The following is a 24359-nucleotide window of genomic DNA, read 5'->3' on the forward strand; positions in this document are numbered from 1 at the left end:
AAAACTGCTGCAAAACACAGGTGTATTTGACTGATACCAGCAGGCACAACCTGACATTCATTTTGTAGGAAATCTTTTCTGTCTGACCAAGATTATTGGAACTGATGCAACCTGTACTTCTCCTTTAAAGGGGTCAGGTGAGCGAGAAAAATGTGATGCCATTGCTTTCTGTGCATTTTCTGTAAATACAACACAAGTTATCAGGGGACAGAGCTTTCTTTAAAAAAAAATCTTGCAACCCAATATTTAAAAATGCTTCTGGGATACTAAGCCAGAAGATCTACTTTTGACAAAGCTAGAAGTTGAATAAGATCTAGGATATATTTTAATGTGACCAGAGACATGACAGGGGACCGTGTTGCTAGAGTTTAGATGTCCTTTTAAAAACACATGATCACGACAGGCATTTATTACTTTTGTAACACTTTCATTTTTAAGGAATTATAACATCCAAAACCAAAATAAAACAACCATCCTACATTCAACTATTCGTTTAGTATCAACTTTCGGTATTTCTTATATGGCTTAGAAGTACTTTAATTTTCCTCTTCTTCCACTAACCATCTCTCTCATTGGCCGCATGGTTGTGGGAGCTTCTTCCCTCACGGGCCACAATGACAATTTAATACCCAATCTCGTTGCTTTGAAAGTTGCCACCCATACTCTTCAGGAGAGGAGAAGAATGACTGTGACTTTTGAAAATGTCAGTTGCTTTTTCAGTTTATAAAATAACTATGTATTGTAAATAATTCATAAACTACAAGAAAAAAAATTCTTGACAACCATACCACTCAAAAACCTATTGTTGGTGGCTTTCTTTTATTTTGTTCAATTAGAAATGGGATGATATTATATATACTATTTTTTATGCATATTGCCTGTTTCCATCTTCATGTATTATGAACATTTCCTTATGTCATTAACTATTCCTGATAGTTCTTGATAACTAATCATATTCCTGATAACATGATTTTTAAAGGCTGCATGGAACTCAGTCTCAGGTCGAGATGGCTTATAAATCCCCTGGTGGACTTTTAATTCTTTTTGTAAATTGCTATTATAAATAGTATTTTAGTGAATATATATCTAATCATTTTTGCATACATATCTGTTTCTGCAAGATGCAGAAAAATTTTCACTGTTTTGCACCCCTACCAGCAAAATATAAAAATATCTGTTTCTTCACATATTTATCAGCATGAGTTATAATTATTTCTGTTTTTTTTTAAGAATCTTGCCAATTTGAGAGGAAAAAATGGTTGGTTGTGACAAAATTTCTTACGAAATAAACAGAGGAGGAGTTGTAATCTTTCACCACCCCGAAAGAAATGAACACATTTGTGCAAATGCTCCCAGATTTTTGCCTATGTCTATACAAACATTATGTATAGATAAATATATATTTTTAACAAAAATAGTATTATAATTATATTCTAATTCTATTCTGCAACTTGCTAGGGTTTTTCAGTTAACACAAAATTGTGGAAATTTTTCATCATCAATTCATTTTCTCCCTTATTCTTTTGAATAGCTACAGAGTAGTTCATTGTATCATAATACACAAAAATATACATGGTCTTATCATTGACAAGAATTCTTTACTTTGCTAGAGCAAACTAAGATTTACAGTAGTATCAGTTTGGTGTAAATGAAATTAAGAACCGAGAGATTAGGAGTGAGGGGAATGAAGATTCTTGTACATGTTTTCTAGTATCAGTGGTGGATCTGTTCTAATCCATCCAAACCTGCTCCATCCGTAACCTACAACAGTCATCTTGCAAATGCAAGATGCACTGAGCTCCGTACAGACTGAACGAGGTCCTTTGTTGTGTTTGAACCTACAGTGTAGGTTGTGAAGATGTCATCCACCATCTTCACAAATCTGGTCCACCTGTTCAGCTACCTGGCTCTCATCTTCAATGAAAGAAATATGCAAATATCTAGAAATAATCACCTTTCACTTTTTCCTTACTGAGGTATCTCTATTTTTATTCAACATTTTTGCCAGTTGAAAAAAGACATGCCAAAAAAATTTCTATATATTTGTAAACCCTCACAATTTTGTGTCTGTAAATCACTAAATACCAGGAAAATAGGAGAAGTTCTTCTGTGGAGTTAACATGAAGTCTGCTCTAGAATTCTTGGGTCAATTTTAGTGTATTCATTTAATAGACATTCCCTGGGCTTCTATTATGGTTCAGGCACTGTGCCAAGTGCAGGGAATCCCATGGGGGTAAAAGACCTGACACCTGCCCTCTCGGAACTTGTATCCTAAGTGGGAGTCAAGCAATAGACAAATTGATAAAGTGGAGTCAAGGTTTACAGTGGAAAATTGGCCTCTGTTCCAAGCACTGTGATATTTGCTGAGGCTGTTGTGAACAGAACTGTCTTTATCAGGAATCCACTAGTGAGGAGTATAAGGAATCTAAAACGTGGGACAGTGTGTCATTGTTGAACCAATAAAGCCCAACGTTGCATGGGGGTGAGGGGCCTTTGGACAACATTTTATGTCATTGTTGATGATCCAGGTAGACCAATTGGACAAAACAGCTCCTCGTATCACACTCTTGCATTCCCCTTCTCAAGTGGGGCTCCTGAAAAATGGCTGCTACGGGATTTACATCACTTCCCGCGTGTTGAAGGCATCAGACCCTGACACTGAGGACGATCAGATCATCTTTAAAATTCTACAAGGCCCAAAACATGGACATCTGGAGAACACAACAACAGGTACTGGTCTCCTCAATCCTTATAATTGCCATTTTTAAATACCCAGTGGCTGGCAGGGCTAGAGAGTAATTTAATTAAGTGCAGGCCCATTTGGTAAACACTCCCCAGGGCTTACTGATAAATGCAGTTTATAAATCAATATTGCTCCTAAAGAGGGTTTGAAGCTGAGCCTTCCTAAATTTATCCTGACTGGAAGAACCAAATACTGATATACAACTGTTTATTTATAATTTTTTTCTCAACAGCTGATTATAATATATTGAAAGGAACATAGTATCAGGACCAAATTTCCTATTTGTGACTAATTTTTTATTCTGTAATGAATTCTAAATGACTCTAAATGATGTCAGATCTTTTTTTTAAAAGTTCTTGGTTTTTTTCCTAATGGATTCTCTGGATTGTATATTATTTCTACTTTATGAGCACAATGATCATAATACATCATTAAACAGGATGGCACCAAGTTACAGATTTTTATTACTGTATCTTTCTACTCTCCTTCTCTTTATTTTTTTTAAGGCAAATATTTCTGAAGCAGTCAACTTAATGCCTAATTTAAGCTCACTGCATTTGAGTTTTAAGATAGTTACAGTAATGTTAATTTCTTTTTTAAAAGTACTTTAGCTGTTTTTTAAAGCTGTGTTTAAAATAAAATAGCCATACAATTTTATTAGCTTTTATTTAATGTTTTGTTTGATTACCCATGATATTCATTTATTTCTTGTTTTAGGTGAATTTATCCATGAGAAATTTAGCCAAAAGGACTTAAACAGTAAGACTATTCTTTACATCATAAACCCATCTTTGGAAGTAAATTCAGATACCGTGGAATTTCAAATCATGGACCCCACAGGGAACTCGGCCACTCCTCAAATGTAAATTCTCTTGCTTATTCAGTAGTCCTATATGTTACATCCATAATGTATCTGAATATTAGGAAAGTGAAATGTTCTTTTTAAAACAGAACCCAAGAGGATAAATTAATAGACCATTTCACAAGCTCATGGAATTTATTTTGGAGAATGAATTTTCTTTTTATTACTGCTTGAAAATAGGAAAGCCAGTAGCTTTACAGAGTACAAGAAACATTAAAAAGCTAAGTTGACATTCATATTATGCATGTCAATGTACACACTTTTATACACAGGGAGGGTTCTGTCTTACCAATTCACTAGCATCCAACACTGAGTTTGCAGGTTCACGTAGCAGTTGTGCAGCAAGAGGTCACTCTAGGACCGTGTTAGCAACTATAGCCTTCTAAAATATCTGCAGTCGGGGAAATGAGGTAGTCAAGAAGAGTTAGCCAAACGTCTTCTCTTTCTCTTATGAAGAAAATTACAATTACTTGACAGTATGTTTATAAGGTGATAAACTTATCCTATGTAAGACAAATATAATGTAAAGAGGAAACTAGACTTTGGAAGGTGTATAAAGGGTATGACCCTCAAAATAGCAAGAGTAACAAATCTTCAAAATTAACAAGATTAACAGACCACAGCAATTTCACTGACTGGGTCCCTATTCTAGACTTTTCTTAAATGTAGACCTTGAATATCTTACCAGCTAACAGATAGTCATAGAAAGGTCTGTCAGAGTCCAGTTCTTCCAGTACTGTGCTGTTTTTTGTTTGTTTGTTGTTTGTTTGTTTTTGATACCCTCCCAGATACCCCAAAGAAAAGTTGTTCACTTATCCTTGTTTTAGTAGTCACCATATCCTAGTCATACTAAGCATCATAAGTGATACAGCTCTGTGCTCTGTTATACTCCTTTTATGATGGAGTATAGATTAAGGAAAGAAAGCTGAGAAACTCCTCTGCAGTCTTCAGAATTCTTGGATTTTCTTTTGGATCCTGAGTTGTAGTTCTAAAATCTGACCAGCAGAGGTCACAGTAGTCATTGTCAGAAAAAAGCTAGCCTCCTTTTCTTAGCAAAACACATTCCCAGCGTCCCACTCCGTTGCCCTGATAAAATGCAGAGCCTGGCCCAGATTTATCAACTCCGCAGACTTTTATCGAGTGGCTACTATATGCCAGGTGCACAGTACTAGGAGCTGGGGAATAGGTTAGAACAAAGTAGACCTGGCCTGTGATATTAAAATGTAATCTCGAGATTACAAAATGTAAAACTTATGACCTCCACCCATTAAACTGTCTTTGCCTAAGACAAATAATTCCCAGGATCACAATCTTTATGGGAAAATATGTCAAGTACTTGCAATGTCAGACAAATATCTTCCAATTCTCAAGAAAATGTAAAAAAAAAAAAAAAACCTGCTCCAAAAACGTTAATACGTGGACTTCACTTTTTTTTTAACATTTTAAAAATAATTCAAGTAAGAAAACATAGGAATGTTGATCAGACTTGCTACTGACCTAATGCTGACCTCTTGTCCTCCACGTGTGAGCGCGGTGTAGCTGACAGAGAATTTTCTTCCCCCAGTAACGATGCTAGGCTGATACTGCTTCACCCATAGCCCCTTTCAATCTTTGTCTCTATCAAGGACATTGCTTTTGGAAGATGATTTATATTTTTAAATATACTCTCAAATTCATATGAGAATTACAGCAAAATTTGCTTAATTTAATTATAACCTTAAATGAGGCCATTTAAATATCCTCCTGCTTTTGTTGGATATTAACTTTCATGTGTTGTGCTGGAGATGTTTCTAGTTCAACTGGACGTAATTTGTTCATTTGTTCATGACTGAACAAAATGCTGTGGCATATGCCTACCAAGGGGTAATATAGAGAGAAGTTTTATTTGGTTCTGACATATATTAGGCTATTTTCTTTATAAGGGATGGGGGGTTAAAATTACTCAGCATTTATCATCATCATTTTTGAACGGTATAGTTGTCCTCAACCCCATTTGTAAGCAGATGTTATTGGAACTAGGTGCACAATTTTCCAGTAAAAAGCAAGGTTATGAATAGTGGTTCATCTTCCCAAGACAGCCAGGCAGAATGTAGTTACAGGTACAATGTAAATTACAGCCATTTGCAATATAATTGGTGTTTGCTCTATTTCATTGCTATTCATTTAATCATCAGAACCACCTATGAGTCAGGTACCATCATAATCTGAAATTTACAGATGAGAAAACTGAGGACAGAGCTAGAAAGTGACTTTTCTAAGTGGAAATGCAGCTTTAGAGTGCATGATTTTTCTCAGCACACCGAAGAACTTCTTGCCCATTTTAAGGACTGTGCTAATCTGGCCTGAAGGGAATGGAACACCAGGCTTGTCTTCTTCTTTCTCTTCAGACATTGGCCACCCAAGCAAGAAAGAAGGAATACTTACTCATATAGGACCTTAAAGTTCAGTGGGATTTTTTAACATGTACATTATAGATCTCTATATTAGTGTGCACTTCGTATCTAACACACTAGAATTTATACTATAGATAATAAACCACCGAACTTGGAGCTAGAGGACAAGGTTTGAGCTTTGGCTCTGCCCTTCATCTAGTAACTGTTCAAGCCTTAGTTATCTCTTCTGTAAAATGGGAGCGATACTACAATTTGTTCAGAAAAACAAATGAAACGTGTAGCGTATATGAAAGCATCTTGTGTATTTAAACTCCTTAACAAATGCAACTTGCGGTGGTGATTACTGTTGTAGTTAATTCATGTAGGTACAATAATTGACTGAAGAAGTATCCCGGAAACATTTGGTGGATTAGAAAGCCTGCCTCTAATTAGAAATTGATCCTGGGATGAATCACAAAGTGAACAGTCAACATGCATATTAATCAATGAGCTAAATGCTGTGGAACTTTGTGTCGTTCTTTGGCTTAGACAGGATTAATAGATTCATATTCCCCATATTTGAAGGGGTGAAACGTCTGTGATAAAGCTAAAGGGACTGCGGGGTGCCATGTGGAACAGAAATGGACCTGTTTTAGAGCACGGGAAGGACCCATGTTCAGTGGAAAATTCAGAATCTTGACTGTTGGTCAGTTTTGGCTATTGCAGGATTCCTGTGGAGTCCTGAAGGATGAATAGATGCTCCACTCTAAAAAGCGTTAGGAAATGCTTGTTTCGTGAGATTCATCAAGTTATTACCAGCTGGCTAGCTTGCATGCTTGTTTAACTGCATCACATCCTAGAATCATCGAGATGTGCGTGTGGATTGGGAATCTCTCAGAAATGAAGCCTAGGCAGCAAACCTCACTGGGCTATAGAATCACCTCTCTCTACCTGCCACCCCACACACAGGCAGAAGAGCTCAGGGAACAAATTTTTCATGGAATACATCTGGGAGTCACTTTATTGTAAATAGAAATTATTTTATAATGCTAATATCCATGGAAATTTGCGTAAAGATTTAGATTTAGCTAAGTGCCTATATTTCAGGCACTGTGCTAAGTGTTTTCATGAGTTGTCTGATTTTATCTGCAAAACACAATCCTCTGAGGGTAAGGAAATAAAGCTCAAGGCTTTTAAGTAATTATCCTGAAGTCGCTGGAGAGTGAACCCTGACCTCCAGACCTAAGTGAGTGCTCATCTTATTGCCTCACCCGTTGGCTGCACCCCCTGACAAGCTTGTGCCTGTTTTCTAGTTCAAGCTGAATCTCCAAGATGATCCGCAGAAGCCCCAAACTAAGTTACACAGGACCCACATCATTCATGAAAAGCACTTTTGTGGACCACAGAATGTGGCCAACTTCTGACCAAAGTTGTTTTCCTAATACAGCTTCCACGTGGGCCTCTTTCTTGTGCCCACTGGAGAAAAGTGAACTTCAAAAGCAATGTTGAATACAGAAGTCCTTGATAACTCAGTGACTGTTTCTCCGGTTCTGCACTCTGATTCTTCACCTCCCTCTGGCAACTCACATTCTAATTGTTCTGTTGTCCATTTTTGGCTTTAAAAGAGAAGGGACAGAAGAATAAAAGGAATTTCCATCAGGCAAACTTTGCAATGTTTCACAGCTTTTATGAAACACCTGATAGGGGAAGGTGTTTGGCTAGCTAATTCCTGCACATTACCTGCAAGCCAGGAGTTAAGGTTTTTGTCTTCAGACTAGATCTTAGGAAAGTACAGAGGAAGGGAAGGAAAATAGCACTTATTAGGCACCCACTGTGTACAGGTGCTTTATACATACTAACTAATTTTAATTTTAATCATTTTACATGAGTATAATTCTCCTCATTTTTAAGATAATGAAAACCGAGGCCCAGAGAGACTGAGTAACTGACCGTAATCACATACTAAATCACACACTAATCAGTGGTTACAAGGTGTGCTTGATTCTAAAGCACTTGTTTTGGGTACTCACTATGCTGCCTCTTGGCTAAACACTGTTTCCCCATTATCAAGAGAAAAAGACAAAAATGAAAACACAGGTGTTCATAGCATTCGATTACGGAGTTTAATAGCATCATCTTTGAATTGATAAGTCTTAGATTGGATACTTGAAAAAATATTTTTTAACATTTTCAGGAATTCTTGTCACATGCTACTTGATTATAAATGAAGATATAGTTATAAGGATAGTAATTTAATCACAATTTTAGCTTCTGTAAATCTTTTGCTGAGAAGCTCAAAATGCTTAATGAGAATTCATGAAGGTTCACTTAACCCCTTTGAAGTACAGACTTATCATTATTGCACTTTGTAATAATTACATTATTATAGGAAGCAAGGAAACTGAGGCATAGACAGGCTAAATATCTTTTTCACAGACTCTTGTTAACCTGGATTAATGCCCCAATTCCTAAACTGGTGATTTAACTCCGGGTATTTCTTTCAGCTTCTTGTTTCGTCATAAATGAATCAAATAGCTAGAAAATAAAATATCAGAAAGAACATATTTATTACTCCAGAACAGGGTGTCTCAACATTGGCACTATAGGCATTTTGAAACAGACCATTTGGTGTCACAGGGGAGTCTCCTGGGCACTGCAGAACATTCAGCAGCACCGCAGGCCTCTCTCAGCTGAAGGCCAGCACCATCCTCTTCCCAGTTGTGGCAATGAATACCATCTCCAGAAAATGCCAAATGTTAAGAATTACACGCATGCCTTAGAAAATAGCATACATATGTTTTAAGAAATTATGAATTATGTTAGAATGCTCATTTATCAATGCCATCTTTCTCTCTATGCTAATAAAGCCTAACAATAGTCAAAGAATCCAGAATAAGTCAGGGCTAGAGAAAACATGTGAGGATCATCTAGCCTAGCATTTTTTTCCAAGTGTGTGAAAGATGATGTTAGTAAGGTTGGGGAGAAAAATATTTTCGATGGTTGTATTAGTCTGTTTTCACACTGCTAATAAAGACATACCTGAGACTGGGTAATTTATAAAGAAAAAGAGGTTTAATGAACTCATAGTTCCAAATAGTTGGGGAGGACTCACAAGCATGGCAGAAGGCAAAAGGCAAGTCTTACATGGTGGCAGGCAAGAGAGAATGAGAGCCAAGTGAAAAGGGAAACCCCTCATAAAGTCATCAGATCTCGTGAGACTTATTCACTACCACAAGAACAGTATGGTGGAAACCACCCCCATGATTCAATTATCTCCCACCAGGTCCCTTCCACAACATGTGGGAATTATGGGAGCTACAATTCAAGATGAGCTACAATTCAACATGTGGGGATACAGCCAAACCATATCAATGGTCAACTTAGCTCAGGAGACAGTGGGATAAACAAGATTCATTCATTCAGTTAACAAACATTTAATGAGCACTCACCATGTTTTAGATGCTCTACAAGACACTTGGGTTATCACAATGAACCAAAGACCTGTGCTTCCTTGGAGCATACATAGGATCTAAATCAATGAGATAGTATGCTTGCTGTACGTGGTACATGCTCTGGAAAAATGAAAAACTTGACCAGGAGAAGGGGGATCAGAAGTGCTGTGTTTGGGAAAGACATTGTGATTTTAAATTGGGTGTTTAAACAACATTTCCTTTACCTGACTGCTTAGAGCTGGTGAGTGACAGAGGGACCTGAAGCCTCACAAGTTCAAATCCAATTTTATTTCCACTGCTCCATGCCATGTCTTCCACTTACAACAGTGGTTTTCAGGGATCCGAATTTATCTTCACATTGAACCAGCTTTTGCTTTCTTTTTTTTGAGATGGAGTCTTGCTCTGCCGCCCAGGCTGGAGTGCAGTGGCATGATCTCGGCTCACTGCAACCTCTGTCTCCCGGTGAACCAGCTTTTTCTATTGTGATGAACACATTAAAACCGCATATGGAAGAAGTTCTCAAGTGGGGGTGACTTTTCTCCCAAGGAGCATTTGTCAAGGTCCCGAAACAGTTTTGGTTGTCGTGACTAGAGGGAAGTGGTGCTACTACGTCTAATGTAAGGAGGACAGGGATGCTGCTAAACATCATTCCCACATGGGACAGCCTCCCACAACAAAGAATTGTCTGGTCCAAAATGGTTGGGAAAGCCTGACTTAGAGGCTTAGGGAGTTTTCCCCTCCTGCTAAATGACTTGACGCGATTGCCACATGGGTTACACATAAAATGTGTCCATGGCCGTAAAATGAGCGTCACTCAATGGTGACAGGAAACTGGAAGCACTGTTAAAATGGGAAGATATGAACCAATCTTTATCTACATGACACGTACACATCTAGAACTTTACAAATTTCTCTCATGGGCCCCTGGATCTGGACATTTACATGATGCCAGGCATATAGCTGTGTGGCTTCTTGCAGGGAAAATTCCCAAGTGATTGACTACATCTCTTATTTTTCTTCCAGGTGTTTGTGTACAGTTTAAGCAATCACAGTCTCAGCGTAGAAAGATCTTCTCAAATATAGTACTGCAAAAAGCAAAAAAAAAAAATCACATTCAGAACATATATTATACATATTCTGTGGGTATGCAGGTGCTTTGCTATTTAGACACTTTTCTCAAAAATATATAGCCTGGCTTAAATTTCATGGCTTTTCAATAGCTCTTTATTATTTGTAGTGAATCATTTTAAGAAAATAAAATAGAGCATTGTGTAATGACAACCTTGACCTATAAGCATTATGCAGCATTCAAATGGTGCATCAGGGAAATGCATGCACATTCCCAAACAGTAAGACCCTTTATACCTTGAAGCTGAACAGCCCTCTGAATGGTTCCCTTCTGAATTTAGATCAGAAATCAAGTTGCATTTAGCTTTTCGCCTTGAGGTCACCAGGATCTACAGAATGACATTGATGGATTTTTACTTGTCATGGTTAGCATTAGCAATGGATGAATTCTCAGAAGAATTGGACACTGAAACTCATTTGAACCCTACTGATGGCTGAAATGCATGCAAATGTATTTGTTTCATTCTTTCCCACTGTCCTCTTTTCCTTCCCATTTCATCTTTCTCTCTTTTCCCCTAATCCATCTTGCTGACTTTTTTTTTCTTTCTCATTCACATGGATCCTCTTGGGATTCTTTGCAACATATTTCTATTGGCATTTATGATATCCTTGTTGTTTGTTATCTTGTAATTCTTTAGGCACACACTAATCCCTCCTATCTGTGGGAGATATGTTCTAAGACCTCCAGCGGATGTCTGAAAGTGCAAATAGTATTGAACCCTATGTACACTATGCTTTTTCCTATACTGCACATACGTTGCTAGGATAAAGTTTAATGTACAAGCTAGGCACAGTAAGAGATTAATAACTAATAAAATAGAACAACTATCATGGGATGCCAGCATCACTACTCTTGCACTTTGGGACCATGATTATGTAAAATTAGAGTGACTTGAACACAAGCACTGTGACACTGTGGCAGTCAATCTGATAACCAAGTCAGCTACAGAGTGACTAATGGGCAGGTAGCATCTACTGTGTGGATGTGCCGGACAAAGGGATGATTCTTGCCCCAGGTGGAACAGCAGGGGATGATGTGAGATTTCATCACACTACTCAGAACAGCATGATGTTTAAAACTTATGAATTATTTGTTTCTGGGATTTTTCACTTAATATTTTCAGATCACGGTTGACCACAAGTAACTGAAACCTTCAGAAAGCAAATTGTGAAAAAGAGGGATTACCGTAATCATTTATTTCTGTTTCTTGATCTGTTTCATGCGAGATTTAAATTCAGTTGCATCAGAGACCCGTGAAGTTCCCAATATTTTTTTAATACAAGGATCCTCTTTTCTTGTTTAAAATTCTATTAAGTAGCAATAAACTCAAACAATAAATTTTAAATCTGATTGAATAAACATGTATGTTTATATAGATTCATGAGCCCCTGTAATAATTCCATGCTCTCACCCTACCCTTGCCCCCTAGCCCATGATGCTCAGCTATGAACCTACACTGTTGAGTTTATCTGGCTCGTGAGCTTAATCCATAGAACGTGATTATGACACATGATCAGTGTGGACACAGTGGTTATTTGAAGACAAACTTCCTCCCTAATATGAATGGCCCCAGGAAAGCCTGGAGAGTGTGTGAAATGTGTAAACACATGTTCCATATGGTAGCACCCAGAATTTCTAGTTCCACAAAGAAAGAAAGAAATTATAATAAATAAACTTAAAAGTTGAGAGGAAAGAGTCTGAATCTGACTAGAGGTTTGGGAAGTACAAGTAAGGCAACCACTAAGGATTTTGTAAATCTAGAATAAAAGGCAACTGAATAAAAAACAATAGAGGTGCAGTTAACAATCGTAGTGAAGGTTGCTTGTGTCTTTTATCCTGCTCTATAGTAAGATTACAGATGGCAAAAAAAGGCAAGACCTCAAAAAGGAAAATGTTTCTGGATAAAGATAAAACCGTATTGCTCTGCTTGAGCTCACAAAAGAGTCGCAAAGAACTTCAGTTGGGGAGATAAATGGTAGAGGATGGATGGAAGATTTGGCATTAGATTTATGCTTGAATTTTATCTCTGCTATTAGCTTTGTCATGGCTTTTTGCCTTTAAGTTAGTTACTTAACCTCTCTGAAGCTTGTTTGTTTGTTTGTTTTTGAAAAAAAATGTTCCTCTCTAGATGAAGATTAAAGAAGACAATTTCCACCAAATGTTGGACTCACTAAATATATTGTAGAAAGAAAGACTATCCTCCATTTATCAGGTTTATTTAGTTATATAGTTGCATCCAAGCCTCATACCAGTAGAGTCCTTTTTTTACGCACAGAAAGAGAAACAAATAACACTTATGAAACACATGTACATTTTAATTCCCAAGCACATCCTCAAAAATATTTTGTTATTAAACTGAACCCAAGTTCAGAGAATATCTCTGTCTGGAATTGTTCTTGTTGTACCAATTATCCTTATCTAAATGATAAGATAGAAGACTTCCTATCAGTGTCTTTTCCAAAAAGGAATGTCTCCTCGAACTTAAAAACTGCTGGTTCCTTTCCCTTCGAAACATTCAAGATTGAGTCCCCTTTTAGTTGTAAATATCTGTGGGACATTCAGCAGCCTTTTAACCTTAGATTCTTCATTTGTGAAATGGAATTCTAATCCTTGCTCTGTCTACCTTACAGGGTTGTTGTAAGGATCAAATGAGATAATGTTAGTAGACATTCTTTGTGAACTAAAATGTGTCAAATAAGTCTTAAGGAATTTCCTTCACTGGTGTAGGTAGATCAACCACGTTTTTCCACTCAGTCCGCTCAGCGGAGAATCCCTATAGGCATATACTATGCATTCTCATGATTTCTCTTTTCCTTTCACACACAGTTTGGAACTGAAGTGGTCTCATATTGAATGGTCACAGACCAAATATGAAGTCTGTGAGAATGTGGGTGTGTTGCCCTTGGAAATTATCAGAAGGGGATATTCCATGGACTCGGCCTTTGTGGGTATAAAGGTAATGACTCTGAAATGTAAATTATCAAGCTAAAACTTATGTTGCTCTTTGGTGTCTTTCATTATATTTTTTTTAGAAAAATTCAGAGTGACCAAGGAAATTTCAAATTGCAGGGAGATCCCGCTATTCTGAGGATTCTAAGCACAAAACCTCCTTGGCCCTCCATCCATCATCTAGGTTCATAAACTCTGAGATATGATTTTTAGTGTACGTGTTGCTGAAGCTAGCACAAGAGATATTATTATTATTATTATCATTATTATTATTATTGTTATTTTGAGACAAAGTCTCGCTCTTGTTGCCCAGGCTGGAGTGCAATGGCACAATCTCGGCTCACAGCAACCTCCACCTCCCAGATTCAAGTGATTCTCCTGCCTCAGGCTCCCGAGTAGCTGGGATTACAGGCACCTGCCACCAGGCCCCGCTAATTTTTGTATTTTTAGTGGAGACGGGGTTTCACCATGTTGGCCAGGCTGGTCTCGAACTCCTCACCTCAGGCAATCCATCCACCTTGGCCTTCGAAAGTGCTGGGATTACAAGCGTGAGCCACCTTGCCTGGCTGAGATATTAGTTTTTAAAATCCGTTTTTAATTTTGAAAGCTGTTATTTGTTTCTATAAACTCTTTAGACTTTGAGGTTTTATTTCATAGGGAGCTATATTCAACTTTGTGAACTTGGGCTGAACTCTGCTTTAGAAAGAGATGTTGTATGCAAGACATTCTGTGGGGTACCCAGAGCAAATTTCAGTCCCAAGAGGCTTTCTCTTAAGATGCACCTCAGTCTCTTCCCATGGGCTCAGTTGATGAGGCAAATAGGCAGCTTAAACCCATCTATCTTAAGAGTTGTCCAAGCCATACAAAATTAGGAGAGCATGTACTAATACAGGCACCCTGAAATATGAAGAATTTTCAGCTAACCACTTCTAGATCAGTCAACTTGCTATTTCTTTTCATTGATATGACCCATGAAGCACAACCTATGGCTTCTAGAATTGAAGAATTTTTTTTAGGAGTCGTTATAACAAGAGCGCTTCAAGAGAATGAGAGCATGAAACACTTGTACACACTAATGATGGAGAATGAGCTGTAAAGACTCCCCCCCACCCCATCCCCCCGCCATCTGATGAAAAAGACACTGGTATTAGCTTCTGGGGAAAAGGCCATTTCTATTAAGTCTCAATTTAATAATGAACTCAAATCACTCTCAGAAGCCTGGGAACATAAATTTGACCATATCCAGGCTCAGTATTTATCTTTCCAGTGAACACAGGTCCTTTTTCCTAGATCTGTTGGTTACTTTTTTGTTATTAAGACAGGAGAAAACTTGGCATGCCCTATAGTTTTCCAGAAGATTGCTTATGGAATAAGGAAGAATCTGCCTGGATGGTTTTCTAATAATCCTCCAGTCCTCCATAGAAAGCACCATATGCTCTAGGCTGGAGTTTTGGGCCACGCCACCATTCACCTTGCCAGGTAGAAAGAAGAGGCATGGTGTTACATGGAACCTTATGCTTATTTATGCTGAAAGTGCACAACAAACCTGCCAGCTGAGCGTGCAGGCCTTCATCAAGCACAGTCCCAGAGTCTTTCAGGACAACTCTACCCTGAGCACAACCTGCAGCCTTACACTAGAGCTTGGCTGCTTGACTGGGAGCAGGGAAAGAGGTGGTGCTTTCACCCTGTGTGGATTGCCCTGGTTTGAATTGTGCACCTTCACCTGACTGATTTCTCCAACCACCTTGCCTCAGACCATTCCTTTTCCCACATAGGATTCTGTAAACTCAGTGGTAGTAAATACTAGGTAATTGGACATGCAAGAACCATGCAGGGAAATGCCACTTCCAGCATATGGTGGATACAGGTGTACAATGGGCTGCCTTTTCACAATGAAAGGTGGTTCCAGAGGAGCCTTGGCATTGTAGACAAAGCAAATGGAAGCTTAGGAAGGTAATCCCCTTTTCCAGCAAAATGTTTCCACTGCTAACCAATTAATATATGAGGGGGCCTTTGATTTGAAATGGACATATTGTCTGAGGCCATAGAAGTAGGAATTTTTCAGCTTTTCATTATGCACTTCATTCTTTTGTCAGAAGGTACAGAAATATATTATCCCACGTTCCTGACCATCTTAAACATCTAAAAAATACACACAAGTAACAGAAATGCTTGCACACAGTTCTCATTTGATGACTTATTTTTCAAATCAGCCAAAGACACTTTTTTTTGTTTTTTGAGATGGAATCGCACTCTGTCACCCGGGCTGGAGTGCAATGGCACCATCTCGGCTCACTGCAACCTCCACCTCCCAAGTTCAAGCTATTCTCCTGCCTCAGCCTCCCCAGGAGCTGGGATTACAGGCGGTCGCCACCATGCCTGGCCAATTTTTTTGTTTTTGGTAGAGACGGGGTTTCACCATGTTGGCCAGGTTGGTCTTGAACTCCTGACCTCAAGTGATCCACCCACCTCTGCCTCCCAGAGTGCTGGGATTACAGGCGTGAGCCACCGTGCCGGCTCAAGGACACTTCTTAACATGTGTTTGGGCACCCTTTGGGTGGAATTCAAGGCCATGACTTCAGAGCGCTAAAATCGCCTCTTTGGTTTTTAGCCTTGGGGCTGGAGCTGAGAAGCAGGGTTATATCAATAGTCTCCTTAGACTAGGGCATTTTTTTTGTTGTTGTTTTAAAACACCTACCTGATGGGGTCCTTGAAAGTCCTTGGTTTTGGGTGTGGATCTCCTTTGTCTGGTTGTTCACCAGGTCTTCCGGTTCCACAAAACTCTCCTTTCATGTTTGTGAAGAGTGATGGTTTCATCCAGACAGGAAAATGAACCAGATGTGTTTGAGTTAATCTAGTCTAAAGGCTTTCAGTGCCCTGGAGCTTGCAGGATACCTCCAAGCTAGCTGACAGATCATCACACAGGTTGTTGGGGGTACCTGCTTTTTCTCTCCTCATCAATTTTCTCCCTCCTTTTCTTTTGAGGGACTATTTTAAAACCAAATTGGGGTAGAAGGAAGGTAATAAAATTGTGCTTGCAACAAAGACAAAAATATAGTTTAAAATTCATGTTCCTTTCTTCAATAACTAAATCATTTATAAAGGAAAAACCAAACAAAACAGAAGCTTTCCTTTCCATTGATATTAGCCTAGCAAAAAGTCAACTTCAAGGAAAATCCGTGTTGCCTGGATCCCAAATGGCTTATATAATTTTTAAAAAAACCCTACTTAATATTAAAAACATATTTAAGAGCATGAGTTTAGTCTAGTGTGAGGGAGAATAGCTGTTTCTCTATTGTAGAATATTTATTTTTATTTTAAAAAGATTTTTTTTTCCCTCCTAAGGTCAACCAAGTGTCAGCTGCAGTTGGAAAAGATTTCACCGTGATTCCATCTAAACTGATTCAGTTTGACCCAGGTACCTTTTGTGTCTGCAGTTTGTTTTATGTGTTTTGTTTTGTTTTGTTTTTTTGTAGGTATGTCTGGAGATTGTAGAGAAGATAGAATATTACACAACTTTAGCCAACTAGAAACTCCTCAGGGAGCCATACCACCCCACTCTAAAAGAGAGGTGTTTGGATTTGAGGTTTTGCCCTTATTTTTTTTTAATAACAAGTGAATTTTGATTTCAAATGAGAAGAAAGATTATAATAAATATGAGATATCAAAGCAAACATCCAAGACAATCCAGAAAAAAATACAGTCACTTAGAAATTATTTGAAGTTCTAACACAAAGCTGTTATAGTTTAATTGCCTCAGATTTTCTATGAAAATTTTCAGAATGTTATGTTTATATGGATTCCTAAAGGGCATTTCTAAATGATCCCTCATGGAATAGGTTGATATTAGGAGATTCCAGGGGAAATTATTATTTAGTTAAGTAGCACTTACTTTGTTTTAAATTTGTGGAAAAATTTTGCTAGGTGCAAGTGGAAATAAAAAAGGCTGGTACTTGCTCTCAAGTGTGTTCCATTGTGTGAGAAACAGACAAGAATTAACACTCACTGATAGTGCACTGGGACCCAAAAGATGAGCTGTTGTTCAGGCTAAGAGAAATCTTGGAAGACTTCCCAGGGGAGGCAGTATTTTAGCATTTAGATGAAGAAGAAAACTCCAGGATGAAGGACTAACACAAAAGCACCAACACACCTTTGGGGAACTGTGCCTAAAGCTGAGGCTGGATGGAGCCCAGCCATCTTTCCCTGGCTTCTGTGGATGGGACAGGTAGCTCTGCCTCACTCACTGCATGCCACTCTCTATTTCCCTGGGGTTTGAGATGGATCTGAATCAAATGTGGGGGCTTGGGAGTGGCAAATACAATGGGCCTGGAGAAGCCGACAGGACTGTGGCTTTGTGCTTTCCTGCCAAGGAGATGTTCTGCACACTGAGAACACTCCTCTAAGTGTGAACTATTGACATCATCTGCCACTAACTCATAAAGAGTTGAGCAAAGGCAAAAGAAAATGGCCTAAGTACCAGCACCACCTCAAAATTGCCTATCTTAATGTCAAACACAGAAAAGAAATGGCTCTCTGCAGTTCACTGCAAGTAGCATGATGCTTGAGGACTGTGTTAGTTTCTTAAGGCTGTCATAACACAGCATCGAACACTGGGTAGCTTGAAACAGAGACATCGAGTGTCTCAGTTCTGGAGGCTAGAGGTCCAAGATCAAGCTGTCAGCATGAAGGATTACTTCTGAATCGATTCCATGCCTCTCTTCCATGCTTCCAGTGGCTGGGTGGCAAACGTTGGCATTCTTAGTGTCTGCTGCCTCACCTGCATCTCTGCTTTCATCTTCACGTAGTGTTCTCCTTGTGTGCATGTCTGTGTTATAAAGTCCTTGCCCCTTTTTTCTTTTTTGAGATGGAGTCACGCTGCGTCACCCAGGCTGGAGTGCAGTGGTGCAATCTCAGCTCACTGCAACCTCCGCCTCCTGGGTTCAAGCAATTATCCTGCCTTGGCCTCCCAAGTAGCTGGGACTACAGGCGCACACCACCACACCTGGCTATTTTTTTTGTATTTTTAGTAGAGACGGGGTTTCACCATATTGGCCAGACTGGTCTCAAACTCCTGACTTTGTGATCTGCCTGCCTCAGCCTCCCAAAGTGCTGGGATTATAGGCATGAGTCACTGTGCCCAGCCAAGTCCCCCTTTTTATACAATACCAGTCATAATGGATGAGGAGCCCACCTTATTCCAGTATGACCTCACATTAACTAATTACACCTGTAATTACCCTAGTTCCAAATAAGGTCACATTCAGAGGTACTGGGAGTGAGGACGTGAATTTTTTAGAAACGCCATTCAGCCTATAACAGTGAACCTTCACTTCGACATGCAAAAATCTGTATTTTGTTTTTGGCCTCCTTCCTGTGATAGTTAACATTCTAACTCAGATAAGCTGGTTCTTCCGGCTGACCTCCTTTTGTGGGAAGAGATCCTGTTATATATGGGAAAGATTCCTGTTATTTATGTGCTGTTTACTCCCACACTGGTACAGGCTCTTGCGGCCAACCCAACAATCCCTACAATGAAAGGGTGAGATGATGTGCACTATGTCCCTTCCTACTTCATGTTAAGGCAGTTCCAACTTTTCCATTTCTTGAGTCTTTGCCATATGTCACCTTCATAATTTTAGGTCTGTTTGCTACAAGATGAGGAGTAATTTTGGCTGCTAGTAGGTTTCAGGAGCCCATCAGGTGCTCTGTTTGGACTGATAGGAACTAGAATGTGTCACACTACAAGAGACTCTGAAATCTATCTCTTGGAGATTCCACTGGATAAGATAAATACCCGTTTGTCTAGAAGAGCTCACATGCTGTTTTGAGTAGATACTAATGACTTCTGGGGGCTGTAAATAATCTTATGATTTTATATATTATTTAGACAATTTAAGAAATAATATAAGCATATCTTCTAAATTAAGAAAAAAACAATTGGCTGTTCATTGTTTTAGAATTTATTAACCCAGAAGCAGTTTTACAAACTGAAATCTTGCTTTAGAGAATTTTGAAGTTCTCCATGTCCACAGGTCCAGTAAATATTTACTCCTATCTTGTTAATCCTTGCCTCTTCTGGGTCTGGTGTCCCCATCCCCATATCCACCCCTTTTACCAAGGGAAATCAATTTGTTTCTTTTAAAACGGCAGCTTCCATGATTGGGTGAAGAAACAGAGTGAAAAACCAAAGACAGTGGGATGCCGTAAGGTTTGAGAACTCTTACGTGGGAGCTGGAAGGAAGCTTGCATTGAAGTTGCAACTATGCTACCAAACCAAAAAAATACCAAACAAACAAAAGCAAACCCTAACTACTTTGCATTCAGCTCTTGTGACTAGTCTTGAGTGGATATAAAAATACTCCTAAGAAAATGATTGTTTTCCTTTAAAATATGCACTATTGAAAGGCTTTGCAGCATTCTTAATTGATACTTCATCATTCCTTAGAGTCAAAATGTTTTCCAAGGGAACAGATCTCTAATGTGGCATTTACTAAAAAATATTGAGAAAATGTCTTTCAATAGAGATATCTGCTTTGCAGGAAAACATCCAGGTACTCACCTACTCTGTAAAGTGGAATATGTCTGCATAAAATGACACCTCTGTTTTCTCTTCAGCACCTTTTGTTTTATGGGAACAGGGAGCCAGTCCAAGCCTTCTGAAAATGCTTGTATATCTCAGGGACTTAGCAAATACTTTGCACCTTGAAAGTGAAAGAGGAAGGGAAAAAATGATAAAGTTTTTACTTCCAATCTCATTAACCTAAAGAGTTAGTCCTCTGTGCACACCTGGAAGGTATAGAAACCAAGTTGGAATGCACACAAACAAATCAGAAGCACTTAAATGAAACTCAAAAGATATTTTCTCCAACCCCTAACCATCTGGTTCTACTCCATAAGGTCCAACAAAAACCTTAAGTTTTTTGTTTTTTGTTTGTTTGTTTGGGGGGTACTATAATTTTAAAAAATTAACCTTAAAGTAAGAGAGTCGGTTGGGAGTTGGAAATATTTTCTGTATTGGATTTTATTTACATGATGCTTAACTTTATGGTCTTTGAGGGTCAAAACAGTTCTCCAAGTACTAATAATCATATTATTCATATGCTTTCTTCATTGACCACCTCTTATCTTTTCATGCCAATTGTATTACAGCAGCTGTCTATGTGGTCTCCAAACTTCTAGCCTATCTGTCTATCTGCCTGGATCTCCAGACTTTCTCACATAACACTCTCAGGTTCATTTTGCTAATCCACTTTCAGTGTGTGACTTCTTTGTTCAAGACCCTTCCCTGTTGCCTATGTTGTAAAGTCTGAATCTGGCCAGGTGCCCAGGGCTCTCTGCAGTCTGGCTACAAATAATCTTTGCAGCCTTATGACCTCCTGTCCACCCATGTAACCTCTCTATTCCAGCCAGCTAATTCACTCACCCTTCCCGAGTCAAGACCTCTGCTTTGCTATCTTCCTGTCTTTACTTATGTTGTTTTCCTGTTTCCTCCCTCCTAATCCTTTCACTTCTAAAGCCCACATTTATATAGGCTCTACAATCTATTCTGTATCTTTTAGTAGGTAAACATACATAGCTTTCAATAATTATTTGACTTTTCTGGTTTTGCTTCTGTCTCCTCCAAAAGATTTTAAGCTCCCTTAGATCAGGGCTTGGCTTATGTTACACCTCTGGTATTCTCCATAGCATCTAATGCAAAGATAAGCATATCATAAGTACAAAATATATATTTTGATGTATTGATTCATCCATCCATGAGATGGGAATTGTATGGTATTATTATACATACTAGATGCTTCAACTTCTGCTTTTGCAAAGACTGTGAATGTAATTGATTTAAAAACTTAGTACTGGAAGCTTAATAAATTAGCTGTCAGCCTGTTTTTTTAATAAAATACATTTATTCCAAGTACACCTAATTTTTTCCCCTCTAAGTGCAGCCAGCCAAAAGTAGAAGAAGTGGATAGCTTCACTTTCCATTGACTTCTGTTGAGGATTGAAGAGACTGATTAGATCATGAGATCTATGTGAGGCATACCTTCAAGAAAGAGGCCACCATATAGATGGACAGTTGAGAGGTATAAGTCTGTAGAAGGCAATCTGCAAGATAAAAGAGTCGTTTTTTGGAGATGGGGACAAGGTCTCACTCTGTTGCCCAGGCTGGAGTGCAGTGACACATCCTGGGCTCACTGCAGCCTTGACCTTCTGGGCTCAAGCGATCCTCCCACCTCAGCCTCCTGAGTGGTTGAGATCACAGGCACGTGCCACCACGCCCACCTAATTTTTGTGTTTGTTTTTGTTTTATTGTAGAGACAGGGTTTTGCTCTGTTGGCCAGGTTGGTCTCAAACTCCTGAGCTCAAGTGATCTGCCCGCCTTGGCCTCCCAAAGTGCTGGGATTACAGTTGTTTACCACTGCACCCGGCCAAGAGTTATATTTTTAAGAGAAGACTTTTTAAAAAGTTTAACTATATGATATAGAGGGGCTTAAAGGAGTAAAAGCACTCAAATAGCCAATGAGCAAATGGCAGAGTAAGCTTTTCCAACTCAGCTAAGAAAAGTTAAATCGTTAAGTTTACTGTATTTATTCCTCTTAAAGTTGAGCCTTCTTTCTCCACTTAAAAGTATTCCCTTTACTTCCTTCCACCACTTGTTCTTCTAAGTAAACTCAGGGGATATCCTATGATCCACATCATAGAAACTGGTCAGGATGAGATCATCTCAGAAGTTTCTTCTTGCAGTCTTAATATTTTGTGTATCTGGGGTTGCTTTGTTTCCAGTCTTGGTGTTGACAGGATGGCTGGGATACGTTTGTAATGTCAAAACTGTTTTGTATAATATTAAGTCCACAAAGTTACTGTGAACCAAGCTTGATTGTAACTTCATGAATAGAGGCAGCCAGAAAGAGGGAAAAAATTGGCTTTATTTCTAGGACCCCCAGGCCATAAATTCTCTCTAGGAGGATATCAAACTACTGAGTATTATATCATCAGAAAAAGCATTTGTGGGCTAGAAAGATCTCAGGAAGTGGGGAAGCCGATGCAGGCAGCTGTCTTTAGAAATGATTAAGAAATCAATCATTTCAAGGGTTCCATGAATAGCATGAAGTACCATCCAATAATCACTTCTGTCTGCATCAACAGCTTAAGATTTTTTAAACTATTAAGATTTTGAGATTGCAATACTTGTTTATTCTTCAGAAGAGAAGGGACAGGTTGGGAAAATAATTAAGTCTTGGATCTCATCTAATAACCATTTTTTTTATCCCTTGCATACTGCAGCTTACTTTTTTGTTACAGTGTTTGCATTTAAACGGAATCATCATTGTCCAGAAACAAATGTGGTCTTTTCATATTATTTGGGAGAACAGCAGGACTTCAGTGAGTTGGTAGCAGTACAATAGCTCACTCGGGCTACTGCAGTCTAGCTGTAGACATGTTAATTAATATATTTCTCTGACACCTAGGTGATTGAAATAGCAATTAAAGAGTAATTAAAATGTTTACTTCTTGTAGGAATGTCAACTAAGATGTGGAATATAGCAATTACCTATGACGGGTTAGAGGAAGATGATGAGGTCTTTGAAGTAATTCTGAACTCCCCTGTGAATGCAGTTCTTGGCGCAAAGACAAAAGCTGCAGTGAAAATTTTGGACTCAAAAGGAGGTATTCTTTTGATCCTCATCTTGAAATCAGGAGCGGTCCTGGCGCTGTAGCTCTTGCCTTCAACAGCCAACGTGCTTGATAACACCTTCAAATCAAAATGCTTAATTTCTTGTCAAGAAAGCACCCTCAGTCGTGATGTAGGCCCTTTATTCTGGTTTCTGCTTCATGTGGTTTTCCTCCTGCTAAGAACGATCACTTGAGAAAAGCAACAAGTCAGTGCCGTAGTTGTTTTTTTCCTACCCGTTTGTTGTTCTCACCGAGGGGGAAACAGTGTTGGTGAGAATCTATCGACAATTATTTTCCCCAGAGTCTGTAGAGCTGTAATTATCTTTCTCTGTTAAAGAGCACTCTTAATGCCTAAAATCTGAGCCCCCACTGTAGTGTGACCGGGAAAATTCTAAGAGAGGAAGGAATTGGAGAAAAATAGATGTGAAAGATGCAGCTGGCTTGGGAATTTGGGAGCAGCTGGAGAATATTAATGAATGACTTTGGATGGCAGCGCCAAACAGGTCCTGGATTGTCTATGCTAAAGAACAACCTGTGAACTAAATAAAATAAAGACCAGCCAGACTCTTTGGTGCTCTGATTTTTTTCCGCCAAATGCCTTTTAGTTACTTGTCTTTTTAGCATTTGACAAGTGTTCGTACCATACTCAATCTTACACTTCGATTTTTATACCTGTCATGCCCTATGGTCCATATTTTTTTCTTGCCTGGAATCTATTATCTTCTCTTCTCTTTCCTACTCTATAAAAAAAATGGGACCTCCCCTCTTTTCTTTATAATATCCTTGTTTCCGCAACATCTCTCCCCACTACCTTTCCTCACCAAATTTATTTCTTTTCCAGTAGAATTTTCTGGTCACATGAAGTACACAAAATACATGATATACACACCTTATATGTGAAATATAAAATACCCAGACAAGGGTTTTGCCCTCAAATTTTTTATGCCTTCCCAGAAATACTAATTGGTGAGGTTTCCAATAGGAGCTGCTCTATTAAGATTTACTGGGTCTTTGTTCTATAGCAACTAAGAGAAAAGTTTTATAAATACTACTTAATTCTATGACATCTTTAAACAATTCCAGTTTCTACCTCTAGGAAATGATTAAAGTGCTTGTGGAATAATGCTTGATCAGTGAATAAACTTTTATATTGGGGAATACTATAATAAGAGAAGTGAGACTT

The 24359-nt window shown here is 38.7% G+C and overlaps 1 protein-coding gene across 3 annotated transcripts in view; it reads left to right on the forward strand.

The window, feature by feature from the left end:
• FREM1 (FRAS1 related extracellular matrix 1) overlaps nucleotides 1–24359 on the forward strand; it is a 257613-nt gene that overhangs the window by 218535 nt on the left and 14719 nt on the right. For 2 of the 3 annotated variants that reach the window (XM_063696367.1, XM_055350804.2), the window contains 4 exons: nucleotides 2529–2730; nucleotides 3461–3605; nucleotides 13385–13514; nucleotides 16853–16925. In XM_063696367.1, coding sequence (XP_063552437.1) covers nucleotides 2529–2730; nucleotides 3461–3605; nucleotides 13385–13514; nucleotides 16853–16925 — 550 coding nt within the window. Of the gene's footprint in view, nucleotides 1–2528; nucleotides 2731–3460; nucleotides 3606–13384; nucleotides 13515–16852; nucleotides 16926–23020; nucleotides 23171–24359 lie in introns of all 3 variants that reach the window. The other variant, XM_055350801.2, reaches the window with a different exon arrangement.

Source organism: Gorilla gorilla, chromosome 13, assembly GCF_029281585.2.
Source record: "Gorilla gorilla gorilla isolate KB3781 chromosome 13, NHGRI_mGorGor1-v2.1_pri, whole genome shotgun sequence".
Lineage (NCBI taxonomy): Eukaryota > Metazoa > Chordata > Mammalia > Primates > Hominidae > Gorilla > Gorilla gorilla.